This window comes from Silurus aristotelis, assembly GCF_946808225.1.
Source record: "Silurus aristotelis genome assembly, chromosome: 5".
In the NCBI taxonomy this organism is placed as follows: Eukaryota; Metazoa; Chordata; class Actinopteri; order Siluriformes; family Siluridae; genus Silurus; species Silurus aristotelis.
In genome coordinates this window covers 15838115-15860983 of record NC_139578.1, presented here as the reverse complement: position 1 = coordinate 15860983, position 22869 = coordinate 15838115, and the positions used below count along the sequence as shown (strand labels likewise).

Genomic DNA, 22869 nt, shown 5'->3' with positions numbered 1-22869 from the left:
AGATTTATGAAACAGCAAACACATGGCACATGTGCTCATTCTCCCGAAATCAGATTTTATTAGATGTCAGTTTTAGAAGAGGTACATTGAAAAAAAAACAACTGGCAACCTCCTTACAAGATCACCATCTTTTAAATCATGTGCATAAGATACACCTATATAATACGTAATTAGTCTTAATATGAAGCTTTATAGATCTGGCTTATGGGTATTTGTTTGATAGATTTGTTTCCTTTAGGATGTAGGATGACTGTTATTTTTGCCTTATTTTTCCCATTTAATATAGTAGTATTTGTTGTTATTTGTATATTCAAGTTTGGTAAATATTTCAAAGGTCAAAATTAAATGTAATGTCTCTTTCTTTTTTTCTGAATCCACCTTATTTATCCTGATGACCTACCTCTGGATGCAGTTCTTCTCAGTTTAAGTTCTCTCTGTGTAGATGAGGATGGTTCCACTTGAACAGCATAAAATTTACACAGTTAACACAAAGTTACTGAGCAACTCCTAAACTATGAGGATGTGTTTGGATTGTAATTAATTTGTAAAAGAAATCTGCTAAAATAGCATATGACTTGTAGCAGTGAACTTTGTGTGAACAGTTCTGCATTTGCGCTTGAATATCCATGATTAAAGATGAATGAATGAACGAACGAACGAACGAACGAACGAACGAACGAATGAATGAATTAATTAATTAATGAATGAACGAATGAACGAATGAACGAATTAATGAATAAATGAATGTCCATTTATGCTACAATTAATGGACATTCGGTGCCACCAAGATGAGGATGGGTTCCTTTCAAGGTTTCTTCCTCATACCATGGCAGAGAGTTTTTCCTTGCCACTGATTTGCTCATTAGACCCATTCAACTTATAGGCATTAACATAAAAAATAAACATTTTATAACCTATTTATTTCTGTAAAGCTGCTTTGGGACAATATCCGATGTTAAAAAAGCTTTAGAAATAAAACTGAATTGAAATTTAATGGAAAATGTTTAGCTAGTATAAATTAACCACTTACTAAAATCTACTAAAATGTTTGTAATAAGCAAACATGTAGTTCAACTTCCTTTTATCACCCCATTTTTTGTCCCACTGGCTCATTTTCTTGACCTAGTACTAATAGTAAAACCTTGTGACCGTGACCTCACACATGCAGTAAATCAGTTTGGCATTAGATAAAAGGTCTACCTAAATAGGAAGACCTATGTGTACCTCTTCTGGGTGCAGGAATCGGTTTTCAAGGTGTATACCGACTCAACAGCTGTAACACTGCACAATCCCAGAAAATGCATTGCTCTCAATGAGGAATTTGATCTGCCTCCTGCTCCTCTGTGGCATCAAAATGTCCCTCAGCTAGTGAGGAAGGTATCCATGGTAACTATCTCCACAAACAATGATAGTGGCCTGGACTCTAATTTTCTGTCAATGTAATGCTCTCTGTTTTTTTCCACTTTATAACTAGTCAAGGCCTTATATTTCAGGAGGATGAAAGAGTCAGATTATTTATATTTGTCACACATAAACTTTTCAACCACACTCAAAAATCTTGTATAGGTATGTATTACTTAGTATGTTCATCTCCACAGTTTAAGGAAACGTATTTCTGTATTCTTCCATCTTCACTCTTGCTAACAAGAGTAGACCCAGATGCATAATCCCAATTGTCAAGCAAACAACATTTAATATGCCGTCCCATAATAGCATAGAATATTCCTCGTGGCATATCATCTATGTAAATGTTAATATTCTTAGCATTAATCATAATGGCAAATCATGGACAGATAGTCTTACAGATAAAGACTGTGGGATTGCCCCCCCCCCCCCCCCCCCCCCCATATTTATAAAAAGAAAACACCTTGGCAAAAAAAATTTACCTTATATTCACAATGAAAACAAACAGGTTCTTAAATTTTGAAAAATAAAATTGGTGGTTACTATTTTCCGGTGCATTTCTTCTAGACACTCATATATGGGTGAGAATGCTATGCCAAATTACATGATACTGACAGAAAAATGGCAAGTGTATTAGAAAATATCATTCACTGTATCTCACATTAGTACAAACAGAACAATGACACAACACTGCCACCTCTCTACCAGATGTGAGCCACAGTAAAAATGTATGTGAAATGTTTGTGTGAGTTGTGGCCCTTACGTGTCCCAAATGTAGCTGAAACACCCCTATGACCCTTGATCTTACCTAAAACTGCAACTGGACAACAATAAACAACCCTTTTAATCCCTTATTCCTAAGGCAAAGGATGAAAATGTTCCGGTTCCAATACCGAATACTTGCATTTGTGACTAGCATTATTCTTCTAGTAGCAACATTACAGCAGAGTTATTTAGCAAAAAAAAAAAAAAAAAGGCTGTATTGTGTTGTAAGTTATTGTCAGTTCACTTTGATATATAAAAGGAAAACACGTTATTTCTGTTTCCCATCATCAATATGGAATCTGGAATCTACATAAAATACAATAATCAGACATAAAATTTAAACCACTGGCAGGTTGCATAAATAACATGAATTGATTTGTGGAATGCATGAGGCAGTAGTTGAACAGTGAGGCCAGAAAAAATGGGCATCTGAGCAACTTTGACAAGGGCCACATTGCAAAGGAAGGACCATTGAACAAGGTGGGTAAGGGTCAGAGTGCCCATGTTGACTGCTGCTGAAGCCAGTTTGGGTTTTTTTTCAATCCAAAGCTAAAGTAATGGTGATAATATCCGTGTAACCTTACCTCTGAATCTCTTTTTCTTATCTCAAGGTACAACAATGCAAAATGAATACCCCTTCCCTTGTTGTTTGTTTGTTTGTTTTTATCAAAAAATTAACTAATGAAAATTCCTGCCACATAACTGCAGTAAATCCTATAGCCACAGGCTGGATGTGGCTTTCCAAGAAGCAACCACAGCCCATATGCAAATATTTGATATGGCCTTTCATTTCGACTGATTGAGGGAGTAAGGGGACAAAATCAAATGATCTGTGGTCAATAATTATATACATATCAACTGCACCTTACTAGTAGGTGTGCCTGATGAAACTGGCCAGCAAATTGCATATTCCTTTTGTTCCAACTGATGCACAAGTCAAGCGGCAAACCACTGGTTAATATTAATATAAATAGCTAAGCAAGACGCTTAACTAGAAGTTACATAGAAAGTGTAATCTAACGCATAATAAGGTTAAAAATTAAGGTTTATTATAAAGGGGTTGAGAGGGTATATTTGTTTAAATTTTAAAAAATACAGCTTGTTTAACATTTTTAAATGTCCATTACACAAGAGAGTGATGCGAAAGCAGCTGAACTCTTTGCCAAGGTGAATTATAAAGCAATGTTAACCAATGTTTAAAAGGCCCTACAAATAAACTAATACATCCATGCATACAAATTAAACAGTAATTTGCACATTATTTGATTTTAAGATTTTAATTTATATATTGTCACAGAAAGCACTTGCGAATGCACTTGGTTGTTATGCAATCCAATAGTTGAAAAACAAGAACTTATTAAACAGTACTAAATAATACTATTATAATAATAGTATTAAATAAATAAAAATAATAATAATTATAGTAATAATACAGTAATAATAATAATAATAATAATTATAATAATAATACAGTAATAATAATAATAATAATAATAATAATAATAATAATAATAATAATAATAATAATAATAATAAATGAGAAAGGCTCTTTAACAGTTACATGTTCTCTGACACACGGGGGCAGTATACATCGCCAAATGAATGCCACTGGTTTCTGAAGATGAAGATCTGATTTTTGCTCTACAAAATGTAGTCTCTACAAAATAAATATATATATTGGCTGCATATTCTTTGCTTTTTATCATCAAAGTATTATCTGTATATTAGAATGTATCTAATCTATGGCATAAAAGCAGTTTATTGTGTGGTACTATTAAAATATGAGTTGAGATCTGTCAAAACCTCAACAAACCTTTGAATAACAAAACAAAGGTGTCACTGTTAAATAATTTAATGTTTAACTGGCATGCCATAAAGTGTTTTTTTTTTTTGTTGTTGTTGTTTTGTTTTTGGTCTATGGTGTTCCTGTAGAATGCATGGTATTAATTATTACCAAATTTCAGGGTAAATCTTTTTCAGCGTTTTGTAAGACAGAATTGTTAAAGAATTATAGAACCAAAATAAATTCTTTGACACATTAAATCTTTGAATGTCCTAGAATATTTTAAATAACTGATTAACTTTAAGTCTGGTCATTTTTTTAAAGTGCTTTATTAAAAAAAACTAAGTGTTATATTTAAACCCTTATTTGAATGTTGGAATAAAACCAGTTTTGTTCATTTGCAATAAACTAAAAACCTAATTCAGCAAAAGACAGTGAAGTGACGTATCAAGTATTAGTCATCCGACCAAGAACGACTAGACGGGTTACACATTTTGGTATTGTATTGATTCCTTCAGCTTCAGCATTGCAATGTTCCAATTTTGTCATCCTTCACTAACAAGCCTTCAGAGTTAAAAGGTGACATAACATCCACTGCCCCATAATCTACACAGGATCACACTGTAGGAAAACAAGCACTACAGCCAGTATATTTGGTCAAAGGTTATCACGAGCACCAAATCCTCCCAGCAGCTCCACACATGCTCATTTTGCACACACTTCACTTATGCTCTCTGCTCCTGCCTCCCACCCCCCACCCTGTTGGATCTGACAGCAGCATCCTTTATAAAGCCGCCCCGGCTGTGTGTGTAAAAAGCTGTGCCAGTGGAGCTACAGAGAGGTGGCAAGGACCATTCTGTTTGATTATTTGCCTTTGTGCCTTGCTTTGGACTATGAGCTTGGACATGTTGGCCAAGAAGGAGCGAAGAGGCAGGGATGTGAAAGGCATGCTGAAGAGGAACTGGGTTCTCATAGCAACCATCATTTCTGTGCTACTGGGTAAGGCTCTTACTCCATGATAAATCAGTCTGAATGTAAGGCAGGACAGGTGGCTTTGTACTGATGAGCTGTATGTTTCCAAAAATTATTCTTTTTTTGTCTTTCTGTTGCTGTGTGCCCTGTGGGTTTATTATGTGTGCTGCATGCAAGCATGCAATGACAGAAAAGCACCTCCATTCTTCTGCAGCTGCAGCATTCTCTCCCCCTCTCTCTCTCTCCCCCCTTCTCTGTTCTTTTTTATCTCTCTACAAAGTGCTATTTGTCTGTGGTGTGGATATCATTTACCAGATCATGGTCATTTAAAAAAAAATGCTGTTTGTCTTTTCCTATAGAATATCTTGGTCTTTTGTTGTAGCTTCACACCACAGTCTTGTGAATAAAGCACTGATGTTTTAGGTATTTCGAGTATGTTGTGTTCATAAGTGATTAGTTACTGATCAGCTTTCTCATGGTCTCAGTATGTGGGCGTGTCTCAGTGTGTCTGTCTGTGTAAGAGAGAGAGAGAGAGAGAGAGAGAGAGAGAGAGAGAGAGAGAGAGAGAGAGAGAGAGAGAGAGAGAGAGAGAGAGAGAGAGAGAGAGGTTGGAGTCCCAGTTTTACTTGGCTGTTCAAACATTTAACAGCCACCACAGAGAAGCATGACTAGACTATAGTGTGAGACAATAAAAGCTCTCTTTTTTAGCACACATTAACATCCACTGTTGTTCCAAATTTTTCTGTTAATGTTAAGCTTTTAAAAATATCCAGGACTATGAACATGACTGGAATTAAGGGGCCTCACACACAGCATGAAGTGATGTTTATTGCAACGGTTAATTGTATAAAAACCCGTGCACAAAGGTTACATCAAATCATAGCTCCTATTTAATGTACCCATGAGAATAGTTATACTCCCACATGAATAAGGAATACATGTACTATAAACAGTGGTTGCCCAAGGATAACCGATGCAACAGTGGAAAACTTTGACACTGTTGAATTTACCTAAAAACTTCTGCTGTAATCACAAAGACTATGATCCTATGTACTCTGTAGCATTTGACTTATAGAATAAAATTGGTGGAAGAAGAAGAATCTGACAATCTGATGCAATGTAGAATAGGATGGGACCATTTTCATTACGATTCCTCTCAAAATTTAAACCGTAAGCCAGTTCGGGAAGTTTATACCTTGCCACTATAACCTTTTGTTTGTCTTTTAGGACATTGTCAATAATTGAAAATCAGTATATTAAAAAAGTGTACTGAATATATTTTTACATATTCATTTATTCGCTTGGGGTATATGGTGGCTTAGTGGTTTAGGGGGTGTTGCTGGATGGAGGTTTGAATTTCCACCTCCATCCTATGTGCTTGGAGTTTGCAGGTGGTCCCTGTGCTTTGGGTGTTTTCTTTGGGTACTCCGGTTTTCTCCTCCAGTCCGAAGATGTGTAGTCTGATTGGGATTTCCAAATTGTGTATATGTGTGTGTTTGTGGTTGGCAACTTGTTCAGGGTCTGCCTTGAGTTTCCTGGGATGAGTGCCAGACTTCTATAAGCAGCGTAGAATATGGATGAATGGAATATATCCACATGGAGGTCTTGTGGTTACGTTTTTATATAAATAAATGAATATATACGTTATTAATAAATATTCACATTTAGGGCAGTTGTATTATGTGATCACATATTTAACATGCCAATATGGACATGGTGGAATGCATTTTCAAGTGTTTATACAAAGTGATTACATAGTCTTCATATAATCATGTGGAAAAAAGTCAAGCGTAAAATTACAATCATTATTCTGTCAGGCATCCAGATTAAAAGCTTTCCATACATCAAACCTAGCCAGATTTAAATGTCTGACTAATAATTGTCAAGGTTGTGTGGTAATAAGCATTAGTTGTGTTGCATTGTATTCGTGTTGTATGTTGTCTATGTATTTTGTCTTTGTATTTTAGAATATGATTAGATTAGAAGTATATTTTACAATGCAAAACAATATTTTAATACATGAATATCCTGCTTTGCAACCTGCCACGTCTTTTGATGCAAAGCCATGCTGAATTCATACTTTGTGAACTATAAAATGCTCTAAACGTCATGATTGCCTCATAAAAACATAGTATTGCACAGTTCTGCATTTTTTGTATCGCCCTTCTGTCAATTAAGTAGTTCCTTTATTGCAGTTGTATAGTTATAGAGTCCTAAACAGCGATAAAGTCAACATGCAACATTAAAATCCTTAGCATATTAAAAACTGTAGAGCACAAAAATGATACCTCTTTTTATCTGCAATGGAGCTATGTGCCTAAAGTTGTTATCAAGTAAGAAGTTTTATTAGGTTAATTAAATACCTTTATTAAGACAGGGCTTGGTTAACAATTGGCAATTATATAAAAACTGCTTCATAATATCTAACTAGATGTGTATTAATCAAATCCACGTTTCAAAGTTTAGGCAGCACCACCTACCTAAAAGAAGTTTCAAGATGGCTACACCTGTTTTTCACACTGTTTTGCATTTTGTACTTTTTTTATATTTGTCAGTGTGTCATACAGTATCAGACACCAAATAAGCATGCTAAGTAATGATTACATAATAACTGAGCAGTATGAGATATGTGTGCGACAAGTTAGCAAAACTAGCTATTGTCAGAAACATTAGCATTGCAGCCCCAACAAAGAAGTAAGAACCAAAAAACAAACATTAACACCCAAATAACAGCCCAAAACATACAGATCATATTGAGATCAAACTTAAGAAAGAATAAAGTGAATGAGTCCAAATGTAAACCTAGGTCATATACAAACTTTAATTTACCAGGTCAGAACAATTAATATCAAGTAATCACTTTACTATCACCTAGGATTTAGAATACACCCTGAATCAAATCAAATCAAATCAAATCAAATTTTATTCATCACATACACATACATACAGGGTACGACATGTAGTGAAATGTTTTTATACGATGGTCCGGCATGAGGGAATAGGATGGGGGAAAGAAAAGGAGGCAGATAAATAAGTATAAGGTATAAGAAAAACTATTAAAATAAAATAAAATAAATAAATAAAAAAAATAAAAGAATATAAGGTATAAAAATATATAAAAGGATAATGTATGAAACAAATATACATGAAACAAATATACATATAAACAGTTGTGTAGTAAAAAGAGAAAACCCAAGAGAATGGGATGGCAATTCATCATAGGACATCGTCTACACACAGATTTATACCTCGGAGCATGTTTTTGGACAGTAATAAGATACAGAAAAACCTAAAGGAATCTTACATAAACACAGAGAAGACGTGAATACCCACTTCACCAGAATCAAACCAGGGATATTATAAGGCATCAATGCTTAGTGGCCTCAAATATCAAAACATATCAAGCAATATTCATGTAGATGAGAATGTACCATGATTTGTGGTTGTAAAACCAGCATGTCAGTCTAGTTTATGGACTACAGAAAGATTTCAAATGTATGGTTTATCCATTCAGTAATAAAAAAAAGAGTAAAGAATTATAGGTTTGGAAGTTTTCTAATGTGACAACAGCAGAACAGCAACATCCCAACATTTCTAGCACTTCATTAGTTATAATGATTCACTTACTTAAATGGGGGTTTTCTTGTAATTACTATTGATAATTATATATCAAAAATGAATTATATAACATAATTATATAAAAAAATTTTTTAAATGTAAGCGCTATAAGAATATCCATTAAGAACAATAATCTAGCATTAGTTTATGCCAAGCATTTAAAGTCACAATTTCATATCTTGGAATTAGGGTATGCAAGGCTCATTCATGTGTGATAAAGCTACGTATAAGAAAATGAGAGATTCCAAAATTAATAAGTCTATAAAAAACTTTATTTAGTAGTCAAATGAACTCAGATATGCTGAGAAGATTTTTACTGTAAATCAGTAGCAGTTTTTTTAGTATGAGCACAATTCAGTGTCAGAATTTCATTCACATAAACATTTATCAGGTTTCAGTATGTCATTATACAAAGCTTGTAATTACTGCAGTGCTTAATGTTTTAATATAGTAGCCATTTTGTCTACTTTGCCTACTAATATGCGCATAAATATGTGATAGCTTTTTTTTTTTCAATAGATTGTCGTAATATTGTAGATGTTTGTAGTTGGTAACAGCTTTAGTGGGATTTAAACATCTCTTTACTTTTAATTAAACAGAGAGGAAAACAAACATACTTACCAGAAAAAATATATTTCCAGAGAGCGTAACTGTTATAAAGCAAAAGTTGAAACTATTTAGGATTCCTTGAGAAGAAAAAGTTTATGTATTGTTGTATTACTATTCATTAAGAAGTTCTCTGTATGTGTGTGTGTGTGTGTGTGTGTGTGTGTGTGTGTGTGTGTGTGTGTGTGTGTGTGTGTGTGTGTGTGTGTGTGTGTGTGTGTGTGTGTGTTCTTTTTACAGGAACTGGTCTGGGTGTGTTAGTAAGGGAATATGCTGCGCTCTCCCACCTTGATAAGCAATACTTTGGTTTCCCAGGCGAACTCCTGATGAGAATGCTAAAGCTTGTTATATTACCCCTCATCATCTCCAGCATGATAACAGGTAATGATCTAGTGTTTATGGTATTTTCACTGGAAATTCTGTTTTATCAAATCAAAAATTTAAGAAAAATAGATGATGGACTTCATGCCACACTTGCATCAAATCAAGCCCAGTTTTTGAAATGGCAATTTGCAGTTTTTATTACCCTGCCCAGTGATTTCAGTTGGAATGTAAACATCTGACAGGCCTCCATCTAATCTGATCTTGTTAAAGAGCTCTGTTAAAACTACTATGTACACCTTGTGAATTTCCTTTTGCAAAACAAGGGCCCAAAATGTTCCAGCTGGAGGTGGAGCTTATTTCCAGGGTGAAAAACATTCAACATTAAAGTAACAAGATTTGCTGCATGGAATTACTGTGGATTACAGCTTTCCTTTGGAATTGCATGATTTATATTGGTCTAGAAATAAAAAATGTAAAACTGCACCTTTAAAAAAAAACACAGTAGTAATAGATTCATAAATGAGAACTGTAGGTGTACCATGAATAATAATCTAAACATAATATTATTAAACTCAAGTGGTATTGATCAAGTGGTATGATATTGTGTAGATAAGTACAGTAACATTTCAGTATAGCCTTTAGATGGAGTTAACGTTTTAATGTGGAGGTGGCGCATTAAAAACCACTTTATCTACATGTAGTTAACTATGTAAGTGTCAGGGATACACCCTGCCACGCCCCCCTCTGTAGCTGTCAGGGATTCACCCTGCCACGCCCCCCTCGATAGCAGTCACGCTGCTTCCCAAGATTACCGACAGCTGTGGCTCATGAAAGATCAGACTACATAAACTCACGTTCTTGAGTCACAGGCTGTCGGTCGTTATATTGTCAAGCTGGACAATCGCGCGGCCGCTCGACCGCCGGCTGTATATGCGAATTCCACTTCCGACTTGGATTACTCATTGCCGAAGGCTTTATGGATTATGCTTGGGACATTCGAACTCATAGCGGACAACGCGTATCGAGCGGATGTCTTTGTTTGTTGTTTTCAACGGCTTATGAGTGTTTTTGTGTTGTACGGTGTTTTGAAATAAAAGGACAATGATCGGACTATATCGGCTTCTGCGTCTGCAGCCTGACAGAACGACCGACCTAAACCGAACGCGGATTCGGATTTCCTCCGGAAGCTCAGTGCCGCTCGTCGCGGATCAGATCCACAGAAGCCGGATCATGAGAGCGCGGCTGCGCCACGCCCCTCAGAGTGCGCGAGGGGATTACCGGCTCGTTACTCGGGGAAAAAAGACGAATTGGGCGGATTTCTGCAAGGCATCGGCGAGTATGTGGCTGTTAACATTTCCCGGTTTCCTTCCGAACAAGCCAAGATTGCCCTCTGTATTTCCCTCCTGTCTGGTGAAGTTCTTGCCAAAGCCAGCTCACTATGGAGCGCCAAAGGGGGCAAATTCGGCTCACTCGCCGAATTCAGCGGGCTGCTTCTGGGGAAGTTGGGGATAGAGGTGGTGGATCTCCACTACAGTCCCCTTGAGGAGGAAGGTGCTCCATTCCAAGGTTCTCAAGAGCACGCGGCTCCGTGCCGGATCTCCCATGAGCCTGCAGCTCAGCCCCAATGTTTTAATGAAAGGGCTGCTTCATCTCAGGGTCTCTACCAGCGTGCTGCTGTGTTCCGGGGTTCTCGTGGACGCACCACACCATCTCCGAGCGTCGGCGAGCACACCATGCCGTCACAGAGCTTCTACAGGTGTGCCGCTCTGTTACGAGGTTCCCGTGGGCGTGCCACGCCGCCACAGTGTCTCCAGGAGCGCGCCTCGCCGCCACAGAGTCTCTTCACGAGAGCGCCTCGCCGCCACAGAGTCTCTTCACGAGAGCGCCTCGCCGCCACAGAGTCTCTTCACGAGAGCGCCTCGCCGCCACAGAGTCTCTTCACGAGAGCGCCTCGCCGCCACAGAGTCTCTTCACGAGAGCGCCTCGCCGCCACAGAGTCTCTTCACGAGAGCGCCTCGCCGCCACAGAGTCTCTTCACGAGAGCGCCTCGCCGCCACAGAGTCTCTTCACGAGAGCGCCTCGCCGCCACAGAGTCTCTTCACGAGAGCGCCTCGCCGCCACAGAGTCTCTTCACGAGAGCGCCTCGCCGCCACAGAGTCTCTTCACGAGAGCGCCTCGCCGCCACAGAGTCTCTTCACGAGAGCGCCTCGCCGCCACAGAGTCTCTTCACGAGAGCGCCTCGCCGCCACAGAGTCTCTTCACGAGAGCGCCTCGCCGCCACAGAGTCTCTTCACGAGAGCGCCTCGCCGCCACAGAGTCTCTTCACGAGAGCGCCTCGCCGCCACAGAGTCTCTTCACGAGAGCGCCTCGCCGCCACAGAGTCTCTTCACGAGAGCGCCTCGCCGCCACAGAGTCTCTTCACGAGAGCGCCTCGCCGCCACAGAGTCTCTTCACGAGAGCGCCTCGCCGCCACAGAGTCTCTTCACGAGAGCGCCTCGCCGCCACAGAGTCTCTTCACGAGAGCGCCTCGCCGCCACAGAGTCTCTTCACGAGAGCGCCTCGCCGCCACAGAGTCTCTTCACGAGAGCGCCTCGCCGCCACAGAGTCTCTTCACGAGAGCGCCTCGCCGCCACAGAGTCTCTTCACGAGAGCGCCTCGCCGCCACAGAGTCTCTTCACGAGAGCGCCTCGCCGCCACAGAGTCTCTTCACGAGAGCGCCTCGCCGCCACAGAGTCTCTTCACGAGAGCGCCTCGCCGCCACAGAGTCTCTTCACGAGAGCGCCTCGCCGCCACAGAGTCTCTTCACGAGAGCGCCTCGCCGCCACAGAGTCTCTTCACGAGAGCGCCTCGCCGCCACAGAGTCTCTTCACGAGAGCGCCTCGCCGCCACAGAGTCTCTTCACGAGAGCGCCTCGCCGCCACAGAGTCTCTTCACGAGAGCGCCTCGCCGCCACAGAGTCTCTTCACGAGAGCGCCTCGCCGCCACAGAGTCTCTTCACGAGAGCGCCTCGCCGCCACAGAGTCTCTTCACGAGAGCGCCTCGCCGCCACAGAGTCTCTTCACGAGAGCGCCTCGCCGCCACAGAGTCTCTTCACGAGAGCGCCTCGCCGCCACAGAGTCTCTTCACGAGAGCGCCTCGCCGCCACAGAGTCTCTTCACGAGAGCGCCTCGCCGCCACAGAGTCTCTTCACGAGAGCGCCTCGCCGCCACAGAGTCTCTTCACGAGAGCGCCTCGCCGCCACAGAGTCTCTTCACGAGAGCGCCTCGCCGCCACAGAGTCTCTTCACGAGAGCGCCTCGCCGCCACAGAGTCTCTTCACGAGAGCGCCTCGCCGCCACAGAGTCTCTTCACGAGAGCGCCTCGCCGCCACAGAGTCTCTTCACGAGAGCGCCTCGCCGCCACAGAGTCTCTTCACGAGAGCGCCTCGCCGCCACAGAGTCTCTTCACGAGAGCGCCTCGCCGCCACAGAGTCTCTTCACGAGAGCGCCTCGCCGCCACAGAGTCTCTTCACGAGAGCGCCTCGCCGCCACAGAGTCTCTTCACGAGAGCGCCTCGCCGCCACAGAGTCTCTTCACGAGAGCGCCTCGCCGCCACAGAGTCTCTTCACGAGAGCGCCTCGCCGCCACAGAGTCTCTTCACGAGAGCGCCTCGCCGCCACAGAGTCTCTTCACGAGAGCGCCTCGCCGCCACAGAGTCTCTTCACGAGAGCGCCTCGCCGCCACAGAGTCTCTTCACGAGAGCGCCTCGCCGCCACAGAGTCTCTTCACGAGAGCGCCTCGCCGCCACAGAGTCTCTTCACGAGAGCGCCTCGCCGCCACAGAGTCTCTTCACGAGAGCGCCTCGCCGCCACAGAGTCTCTTCACGAGAGCGCCTCGCCGCCACAGAGTCTCTTCACGAGAGCGCCTCGCCGCCACAGAGTCTCTTCACGAGAGCGCCTCGCCGCCACAGAGTCTCTTCACGAGAGCGCCTCGCCGCCACAGAGTCTCTTCACGAGAGCGCCTCGCCGCCACAGAGTCTCTTCACGAGAGCGCCTCGCCGCCACAGAGTCTCTTCACGAGAGCGCCTCGCCGCCACAGAGTCTCTTCACGAGAGCGCCTCGCCGCCACAGAGTCTCTTCACGAGAGCGCCTCGCCGCCACAGAGTCTCTTCACGAGAGCGCCTCGCCGCCACAGAGTCTCTTCACGAGAGCGCCTCGCCGCCACAGAGTCTCTTCACGAGAGCGCCTCGCCGCCACAGAGTCTCTTCACGAGAGCGCCTCGCCGCCACAGAGTCTCTTCACGAGAGCGCCTCGCCGCCACAGAGTCTCTTCACGAGAGCGCCTCGCCGCCACAGAGTCTCTTCACGAGAGCGCCTCGCCGCCACAGAGTCTCTTCACGAGAGCGCCTCGCCGCCACAGAGTCTCTTCACGAGAGCGCCTCGCCGCCACAGAGTCTCTTCACGAGAGCGCCTCGCCGCCACAGAGTCTCTTCACGAGAGCGCCTCGCCGCCACAGAGTCTCTTCACGAGAGCGCCTCGCCGCCACAGAGTCTCTTCACGAGAGCGCCTCGCCGCCACAGAGTCTCTTCACGAGAGCGCCTCGCCGCCACAGAGTCTCTTCACGAGAGCGCCTCGCCGCCACAGAGTCTCTTCACGAGAGCGCCTCGCCGCCACAGAGTCTCTTCACGAGAGCGCCTCGCCGCCACAGAGTCTCTTCACGAGAGCGCCTCGCCGCCACAGAGTCTCTTCACGAGAGCGCCTCGCCGCCACAGAGTCTCTTCACGAGAGCGCCTCGCCGCCACAGAGTCTCTTCACGAGAGCGCCTCGCCGCCACAGAGTCTCTTCACGAGAGCGCCTCGCCGCCACAGAGTCTCTTCACGAGAGCGCCTCGCCGCCACAGAGTCTCTTCACCTCATTTCCAGGCTGCCCAGTACGCTCCGATCTGCTCCTAAGGGTCCTAAGGAGCGCCCCTACGCCCAGGGGTTTCCCTGTGCACTCACCCCGGCTCCAGGACTGCGAAAGGGAAGTTGAACCGCTGCCCCCGGGCTCCGCAGAAGGCGACGGCTCGCCCCCGGGCCCCGCAGAAGGCGACGGCTCGCCCCCGGGCCCCGCAGAAGGCGACGGCTCGCCCCCGGGCCCCGCAGAAGGCGACGGCTCGCCCCCGGGCCCCGCAGAAGGCGACGGCTCGCCCCCGGGCCCCGCAGAAGGCGACGGCTCGCCCCCGAGTCCTCTTCAGGGGGAAGGATCGCATCCAAGCTCCACGCAGGGCGAAGGATCGCATCCAAGCTCCACAGAGGACGACGTCTCGCCCCCAAGTCCTTCTCAGGGTGACGGATCGCCCCCAGGATCCCCGCACGGCGACGTCGGTCCTCCAGGATCCCCGCACGGCGACGTCGGTCCTCCAGGATCCCCGCACGGCGACGTCGGTCCTCCAGGTCCCTCTGACGGCGACGTCGGTCCTCCAGGTCCCTCTGACGGCGACGTCGGTCCTCCAGGTCCCTCTGACGGCGACGTCGGTCCTCCAGGTCCCTCTGACGGCGACGTCGGTCCTCCAGGTCCCTCAGAGGGTGGTACGACCTTCCTGGTCTCCGCCCGGGACGTTCTCCACTCCCCGGTCATTGTCATGGTTGGCGTCCAGTTCCGGTTCCCCGCCATGGAGGTCGCTCCGGCTCCAATCCCCGCCGAGGGCTTTACTTAGCCTCCCGTCAGCACCGAGGGCGTGGCTCCGTTCCGGATCCTCCTGCAAGGTGTTGTTCCATTCCAGCTCTCCGCAGAGGATGCTCACCAGGCCTCCGTTGCTCCCAGGCGTCTAAGGAGGCCGTCCTCGGAGTGCCCTGGCCCGCCTGGCATAGGTGGGTTTTGGGGCGTCAGGTGTCGCCCCTGGAGGGGGGGGTACTGTCAGGGATTCCCCCTGCCACGCCCCCCTCGATAGCAGTCACGCTGCTTCCCAAGATTACCGACAGCTGTGGCTCATAAAAGATCAGACTACATAAACTCACGTTCTTGAGTCACAGGCTGTCGGTCGTTATATTGTCAAGCTGGACAATCGCGTGGCTGCTCGACCGCCGGCTGTATATGCGAATTCCACTTCCGACTTGGATTACTCATTGCCGAAGGCTTTATGGATTATGCTTGGGACATTCGAACTCATAGCGGACAACGCGTATCGAGCGGATGTCTTTGTTTGTTGTTTTCAACGGCTTATGAGTGTTTTTGTGTTGTACGGTGTTTTGAAATAAAAGGACAATGATCGGACTATATCGTCTGCAGCCTGACAGTAAGACAGACACTTGCTAACTTTTATTTAATTATTCACCATCTTGTGTATGCAGACATCCCTATGCTTTACCTACGTTTTACACTTCATCAGAGTGACTGTTAACATAAATCAACATCAACCTCAATAACAATAATAACAACCATAATAATTACAATAAAAATAGGATCAATTAATCAATAATTTTCAGTCTTTATCAGTGTAGAAAAAAGTAGTCAAGAGAAAGTCTAAGAAAAAGCCAGAAGTCATGTGAAACACTGGATTTTGTTTAAATTTTTAAAAAGCTAATGTAATGATAAACTTGCGGTGTACGCAGCTCTACTGAAAATAAACATTCAAGATATGTTTGCTGCGTAATATACTGTCAATCTACACACTATCACATTATCCAGTATGTAATACATTATTATGTGCTGTGATTGTCCTGATCATTGTCAGATTGGTGTTTTAGTAGGTGTTGATTAATCCCACAATTGATATGGCCTTGAAAAATAATGCAGGCAATTAATTTTTAAAAAGTGTATTTGCTTTAAATAATGTCTAAGAGATCATGTATCATAGTCTCACTATGCAGAAATAATATTTTTTACTTTAGTGTGCAAATAAACCTATGTTGCACAGTTTATTCTAACAGTCGTCGTTTTATATTTTTAATAATATATAGTTTGATTAAGTCATTGTTCAAAGTATTTAAATATTATAAAACATCTTGTCTGCAGGAGTAGCAGCTCTAGATTCAGAAGTGTCAGGCCGCATCGGACTCCGTGCAGTCATCTACTATTTATCCACAACAATCATAGCTGTCATTCTTGGTGAGGAAATAGGAATATAACCTTTTCAATAATTGTGTGTTTTACATTAAATCACTTAGTGCTAAATCTTATTTTGCCCAACAGGTATAATCTTAGTAACAACTATTAAACCTGGAGTCTCTCAGACAGCAGACAATATTGATCGAGCTGGATCCACTCCAAATGTCACCACTGTAGACACTCTCATGGATCTTATCAGGTAACCAGTTATTATTTGGTCATTTGTATACGTTTACTGACAAATCAAATAACTGTTTACGTGTCTGATATTGGAGATGGCACATGCCACTTTTTCTTTTCTGATACTGAAACCTAAAGTATTATCCCATATCGATTTCTTTTTTTAAAAACTACTACACTTTAAATGATTCTTAGCTCTTGGTTCTGTGGCTTCTGCTGTTATCACATGATCAACTTTAACCTGCTTTGTTGTAACCATATGATACTTTTGATTATATTTGCTACAGAGTAAGAATGCATTTTCTGATATCTTTCTGGTGTTTGCCAGGTGTGGATTCTGGGTATTTGACCAGTGCTATCTCTATGTGATGCCCATATTAAATAAAATGTTAAATGAAAACTCATTTATGGTCTTTTGTTATTTAGGAATATGTTTCCAGAGAATCTAGTACAGGCATGTTTTCAGCAGGTAAATTATAGATATTTTTTTGAATGAATGAATGAACGAATGAACGAACAAACAATGTAACCATATGTATGTCTCTTCTTTAGTACAAAACTCAGCGCAAGGAGATAGAACTGCCTGTTTCAAATACTAGCAATATAGCTACAACAACATTTCCACCTTTAACCACCATCTTGTCATCAGTTGCACAGGTAAGAGAGAAGAAATATTTTTTCCAAAATAATTCTAGCAACAAGCATCTCTAGTAATGTAGAGAATAGAGATATAAGTTTAGACAGTAGAACCCAACAATATAATTGACTGTCTGCCTACTTCTAACAGAACCTGACCAAAGATTATACTATAGTGGGCACGTACTCAGATGGCATCAATGTTCTCGGCCTCATTGTATTTTGTGTTGCGTTTGGACTGGTCATTGGCAAAATGGGAGAACGAGGACGTATCTTGCTGGAGTTCTTTGATGCCCTGAATGAGGCCACTATGAGATTAGTCCAAATCATTATGTGGTCAGTACTTTTTTTTTAAATGATTTGGTAAACAATATACAATAGTAATAAATAATTAATGTGTTTTTAAATCGTAAGTTCTGATGTCAGCGTTTTTGTTTTTGACTTTGTAGTTATATGCCAATAGGCATCCTATTTCTGATTGCTGCTAAGATCATTGAAGTAGAGGACTGGGAAATCTTCAGAAAAATGGGCCTATACATGGTAACTGTGCTTAGTGGGTAAGTATCTGCTGAAATGCTAGCAATCCTTTATTGATTGTCAGTGAAGTGGATTTACTGCTGCAGTCATGGTAGCCTTTTTTCGTCTACCATGCTATGTTATATTGGCTGGCCCTGTCCCTGACCAGATAAGAACCAAGGACTTCTAAAATTGCTCAACCTGCGGCTATAGTAATAAGACCTTTCGATGGATGTACGCTCCCCTAAATTTCCAATGACATGAATAATGCTGCTGACCCAACAGCCGTGAGGAGATTTTGTAGCTGCAGCCAACTGAAGTGGAAAGAAAAGAGGCTAGAGAACTGCTGCCCGCTGAGTCATACCAAAAACATTTCGATTCTCACATAGCTGGATGGAAGATGGTGCTAAAAAATAAATACTGATATAAGTGCTGTCATGACTTAAAATTGCAGAGTGTGCAGAAAAATGATTACTCCTCTGTAATCCATGCCATTACAACTTTCTTTTACTCTGATTAATGATTCCTCCCTTAGATAGATAGATAGATAGATAGATAGATAGATAGATAGATAGATAGATAGATAGATAGATAGATAGATAGATAGATAGATAGATAACATTTTCATGAACATTACATGAACATTACATGAAGTTTGTGGACACCTGGCAATCACTTTACATGTGGTTCATGCCCAAACTGATGTCACAAAGTTGAAAACAAACAACAGAATGTCTCTTTATACTTTACCATAAAGAATTTCCTTCAGCAAAAAAATTGGAGTGTAAGATTGTGAGAGCATTATTCTTAATCCTATTACACAATTTTGGGAGGAATGGGAAACCCAACCGTGCCTGAGCCTCCTCACCCAACATCAGTGCCTGGTCTCGCTATCGTTCTTGTAGCTGAACAAGCACAAAATATCCCCATAGACATGTCTAGTAGATACATGGCCCAGTAGTTAGGAGGCTGTTATTGCATCCAACTTCACATTGATGCGTATGGATTTGGAAGGGGATATTCGACAAGCAAATATGTGTGTGATGGTCAGACAGTATTGTGTTTTGGTGTAAAATACAGTATTTAATTATTAGTATGAAAGAGAGTCAACTTTTCAAACTATTTTAAATTCAGTCTTTGCCCAATAATGCATGTTTCTAAGTTTTACTGCAGAAGAGGCATTTTATTTTTTTCTTCATTGATTTATTCAAAATATTCACAATAATTATGATTTCACAGACTTGCCATCCATGCCATTATTTTCCTACCCCTGATCTACTTTGCCTTTGTAAGAAAGAATCCGTTTACATTTGCTCTGGGGATGGCACAGGCTTTGGTAACAGCTTTAATGATCTCCTCAAGGTGAGCTTCAGCTTCTAATGTCATCTACAGTGCAGTCTATATGGTGCAAAAAGTAACTGCTAATCAGAGGTTAAATGTTTAAGGTATTTGTGTACCACGGTCAGCTGATGCTTTTTCTTTGCTGTGACTACAAAGTGCGTAAATAGCAGATAAAACCAATCAAGTGTAACTGGGACAGTCTGTATTGTGTATCTATTAAACAACTGATTAATCTAAACAGAGAGGTGAAATCTGTCTGTGTTTAACACTGAGCAGAGGAAAAGAGAGATTCTAGTATTTTACTGGATTAGAGATCATTTTTATAAGTGCATCATTGCTAGCTTTGTTCTTTTTTATCAATATGTTTATGGTTATGAAATACTAAAATCAGAAATTTACGCAGAAATATTGTAAACTGTGACGTGAGCACAAGGATGATTACAATAATTATTAAACTGATTTCCTTCAGCTCTGCGACCTTACCAGTCACCTTCCGTTGTGCAGAGGAAAATAATAGGATTGACAAGCGGATCACCCGTTTCGTCCTTCCAGTGGGTGCCACCATTAACATGGATGGTACAGCACTTTATGAGGCAGTGGCGGCCATATTTATTGCCCAGCTAAATGGTCTTGACCTTGATGTGGGACAAATAGTGACCATTAGGTAAGTATAGCTTTAATTCCATTCACATCTGGGTTGAATTTTCTTAGCGTGTAGCATCGTACTCTTAGCTAAAAAAAATGTTAGTGGGATTTAAATATAACAGTGATTTTTACTCATTCATGTCTTGTTACTTAAAACCAGAAGACTCAGCAGTAAATTAATTAATGCTACCTCTGCAGTATTACAGCAACAGTAGCCAGCATCGGAGCAGCTGGGGTCCCTAATGCTGGACTAGTAACCATGGTGATTGTGCTGACAGCAGTGGGCCTTCCTGCCAGTGATGTCACCATAATCGTGGCTGTTGATTGGCTTATGTGAGTATCTGAATTACTAATTAGATTCAGACCGATATTCATTAAACACAACAGTATCAGAGAGAGCTGTATAAATCAGAACAGTAATTGAATACACATGATGTGCAGTGAGTAGCACAAAACATATATATATATATATATATATATATATATATATATATATATAATAAACTATATACAAAGTAAATTGTAAAGTCCATTGCTTATGAATATATACTCACCACTCACTTTCATAGAAACACCTGCATATGCTGATAATTGTATGAATATACAGATGTTTCTATTAAAATGAAAGTGAGTGGTGAGTATATATTCATAAGCAATGGACTGTATACAATTTACTTTGTATATAGTTTATTCATGTAATTACAACATATACAATTGGAATTATGACCTATATTACTTTTAGACACAGTATAGGGGAAATTGTCCTCTACCATTATGCATGCTTTACTTATTTAATATAATAATATAATGTTATAATTCAATGCTTTTTTTTACTCAAACACAGATGATTACAAATCTGTATACTTAATGTCATAAAAGACTTGTCAAAAAGGCTGGCCACACATATTTTGTGTACCTTGTGCCCTTTAGTGTAGAGGGAGTGTGTGTAGGGTGTTAATCCAGTTCAAGGCTTAGAGGCTGGCATTAGGTGGTTTAATGGACCACATGAATGCCGACCTTTTCTAATCCTCACATGATGTTGCCATCGGAGGGGGAAATTAGAGCTTAATACTTGGAGATCTGAGATAGAGGGGGATACTCAAGTGGCCTGGATTGAAAAGTTAGAATTTTCAGGAAATAGCTAAGAAATATGACACCCCTGAATTCTACACTTATTAAGGAGACTTATGCATGGTTAAAGCTTATACATATAGGATGGATCCAAAACTAAACAGTCTTTGCATCATTTTTTTTGTCAGTTTGAAATGTAACTCATTGTGAAACTTTCATTCTTTCCCCCTTCACAATTTTTTATTCAGTGATCGCTTCCGCACTATGGTCAACGTGCTGGGGGATGCCTTTGGTGCTGGAATAGTCCAGAAGCTTTCAAAGCGAGAGCTGGAAAGGATGGACGTTACTTCTGATGTAGATGTGGCCAATCCATTTGCCCTTGAAACCACTCTGGATGATGAAGAGTGTGAGAAGAAATCTTACGTCAATGGTGGCTTCACTGTGGACAAGAGTGATGCGATTTCTTTTACAGAGACCTCACAATTTTAGTCCCCGAAACAGTTATGGATAAATTGAATTACCTCTAGAAGAAACCAGAGGTATATAAAGAAAGAATTAATCAGTGCCATTACAAGGGGGAGGCTCATTTCGAAGGACACGTTTAAATGCAGACATTACCAATAGCTGTCATCACTGTTCTCACCCCACATTTGCCCTATTACTGTGCTGAACCTACTACTTTCTTTGTGCCAAGTCATTCAGGAGGAATTGAGGGAAAAAATGTTGTGAGTGCTTCCAAAATGTGTTGTCCTGTTGCCAAGAGATATGCAAAGGCTCTTTGTAAAACCTTTTTCTTACCTGCGCTGTGGTTTTTCAATGGTTTAATACTAACAGTCACTTGTGAAAATGCTGTAGATTCTGTTCTGCTTTAGAAGTATGTCCAATACATGTGATTTTTACTGTGCCAACAAAGCAGATTTGTGTATTCTGTATGTAACTGCAACAAAGAGCATGTCATTAACAAAACTAGTATATTTATGACCTGTAGTGTTAAAAAGCAATACGGTTCAGCCTGCTTGGCCATGTAATTGGCTTTTAGCAGGTTACTTTGCAGCATCTCTCCCTAAAAATCATAGATCTTACCCTACTGCCTGAACACGTGCTGTTGAGACATCAGCTATGAACATTGTAGATCTCTAACTTGTGCCAAAATGGAATGTTTTAGTATGAAGGAAGCTATTAACAATTAATGAAGTATTGCATGAAGCAATATGATGAACAACTCAGATGTGGCCTTCGAAGAATGAATGAATCCCGGATCATTTTATTTCACTCTCGGTAGCTATTTTATAGTGCCATTATCGCATGATAATGCCATCGATCTGGGAGGATGAAGGCAAATGGACTCCTCCTCCCATGCATACAAAGCATGCTACAGCCATGGAGCACGGCTTACTGTCTTAGAATTTCAATGAAAGGAGCCATTTCCATGTTTTTATTAAACGTTTTCATTAACCAAGTGTGTAGAAACATAATGTAAAAGCTACCGGGGACACTTTGCACAGGTGCAGAGAAAATATAAAGTGTAATTAAATATTCCCATCAATTTGACTACAGTTGATGTGGTTATACATTAGTGTCAATCAGTTTATTTTGTTTTTACTCGATATACACTGTATATACACTGGATGTACTCTGGATTGTGGGCTGGGCTGGAAGTGCCTGAGAAAATGGTTGTTATGATGATAGGATAGATGTAAAATATGTGAACCAGCATTTACATTGTATAGGCTGTTCAAAGCACATTTTTTGTCAGAGTTTCAGTCAATTACAGTCAGTTAACCTACTGTTTAACTCAACATGTTATGTAACTACAGATGAATAAAATACAGCAAAATATGAGTGTACACTTTTTGTGCTTCCTTGATTGCTAAATTTATTATATTAAAACGTTTATAAAAAGCATGAATCGAAGAAAGGTCAGAGATATAATTTCAATTTATA

The 22869-nt window shown here is 41.7% G+C and overlaps 1 protein-coding gene across 1 annotated transcript; it reads left to right on the top strand.

Moving 5' to 3' along the window:
* Positions 1 to 4430: 4430 nt before the first annotated feature.
* slc1a1 (solute carrier family 1 member 1) lies at positions 4431 to 22772 on the top strand. Its single transcript, XM_083542425.1, has 12 exons — positions 4431 to 4951; positions 9389 to 9529; positions 16444 to 16536; positions 16621 to 16735; positions 17143 to 17185; positions 17269 to 17373; positions 17504 to 17688; positions 17802 to 17909; positions 19108 to 19230; positions 19679 to 19873; positions 20053 to 20187; positions 21174 to 22772. Exons 1-12 carry the CDS (start codon positions 4654 to 4656, stop codon positions 21412 to 21414), a joined length of 1782 nt encoding a protein of 593 aa, XP_083398551.1. The 5' UTR covers positions 4431 to 4653; the 3' UTR covers positions 21415 to 22772.
* The last annotated feature ends 97 nt before the right edge of the window (positions 22773 to 22869 follow it).

Bases quoted from the DNA above. Each gene is read 5' to 3' on its own strand.
- slc1a1 (XM_083542425.1), top strand. From the start codon at position 4,654: ATGCTCATTTTGCACACACTTCACTTATGCTCTCTGCTCCTGCCTCCC. The intron at 16,736-17,142 runs GTAACCAGTTAT...TTTGTTATTTAG, and splicing joins ACTCTCATGGATCTTATCAG to GAATATGTTTCCAGAGAATC. The intron at 17,374-17,503 runs GTAAGAGAGAAG...TACTTCTAACAG, and splicing joins TCTTGTCATCAGTTGCACAG to AACCTGACCAAAGATTATAC.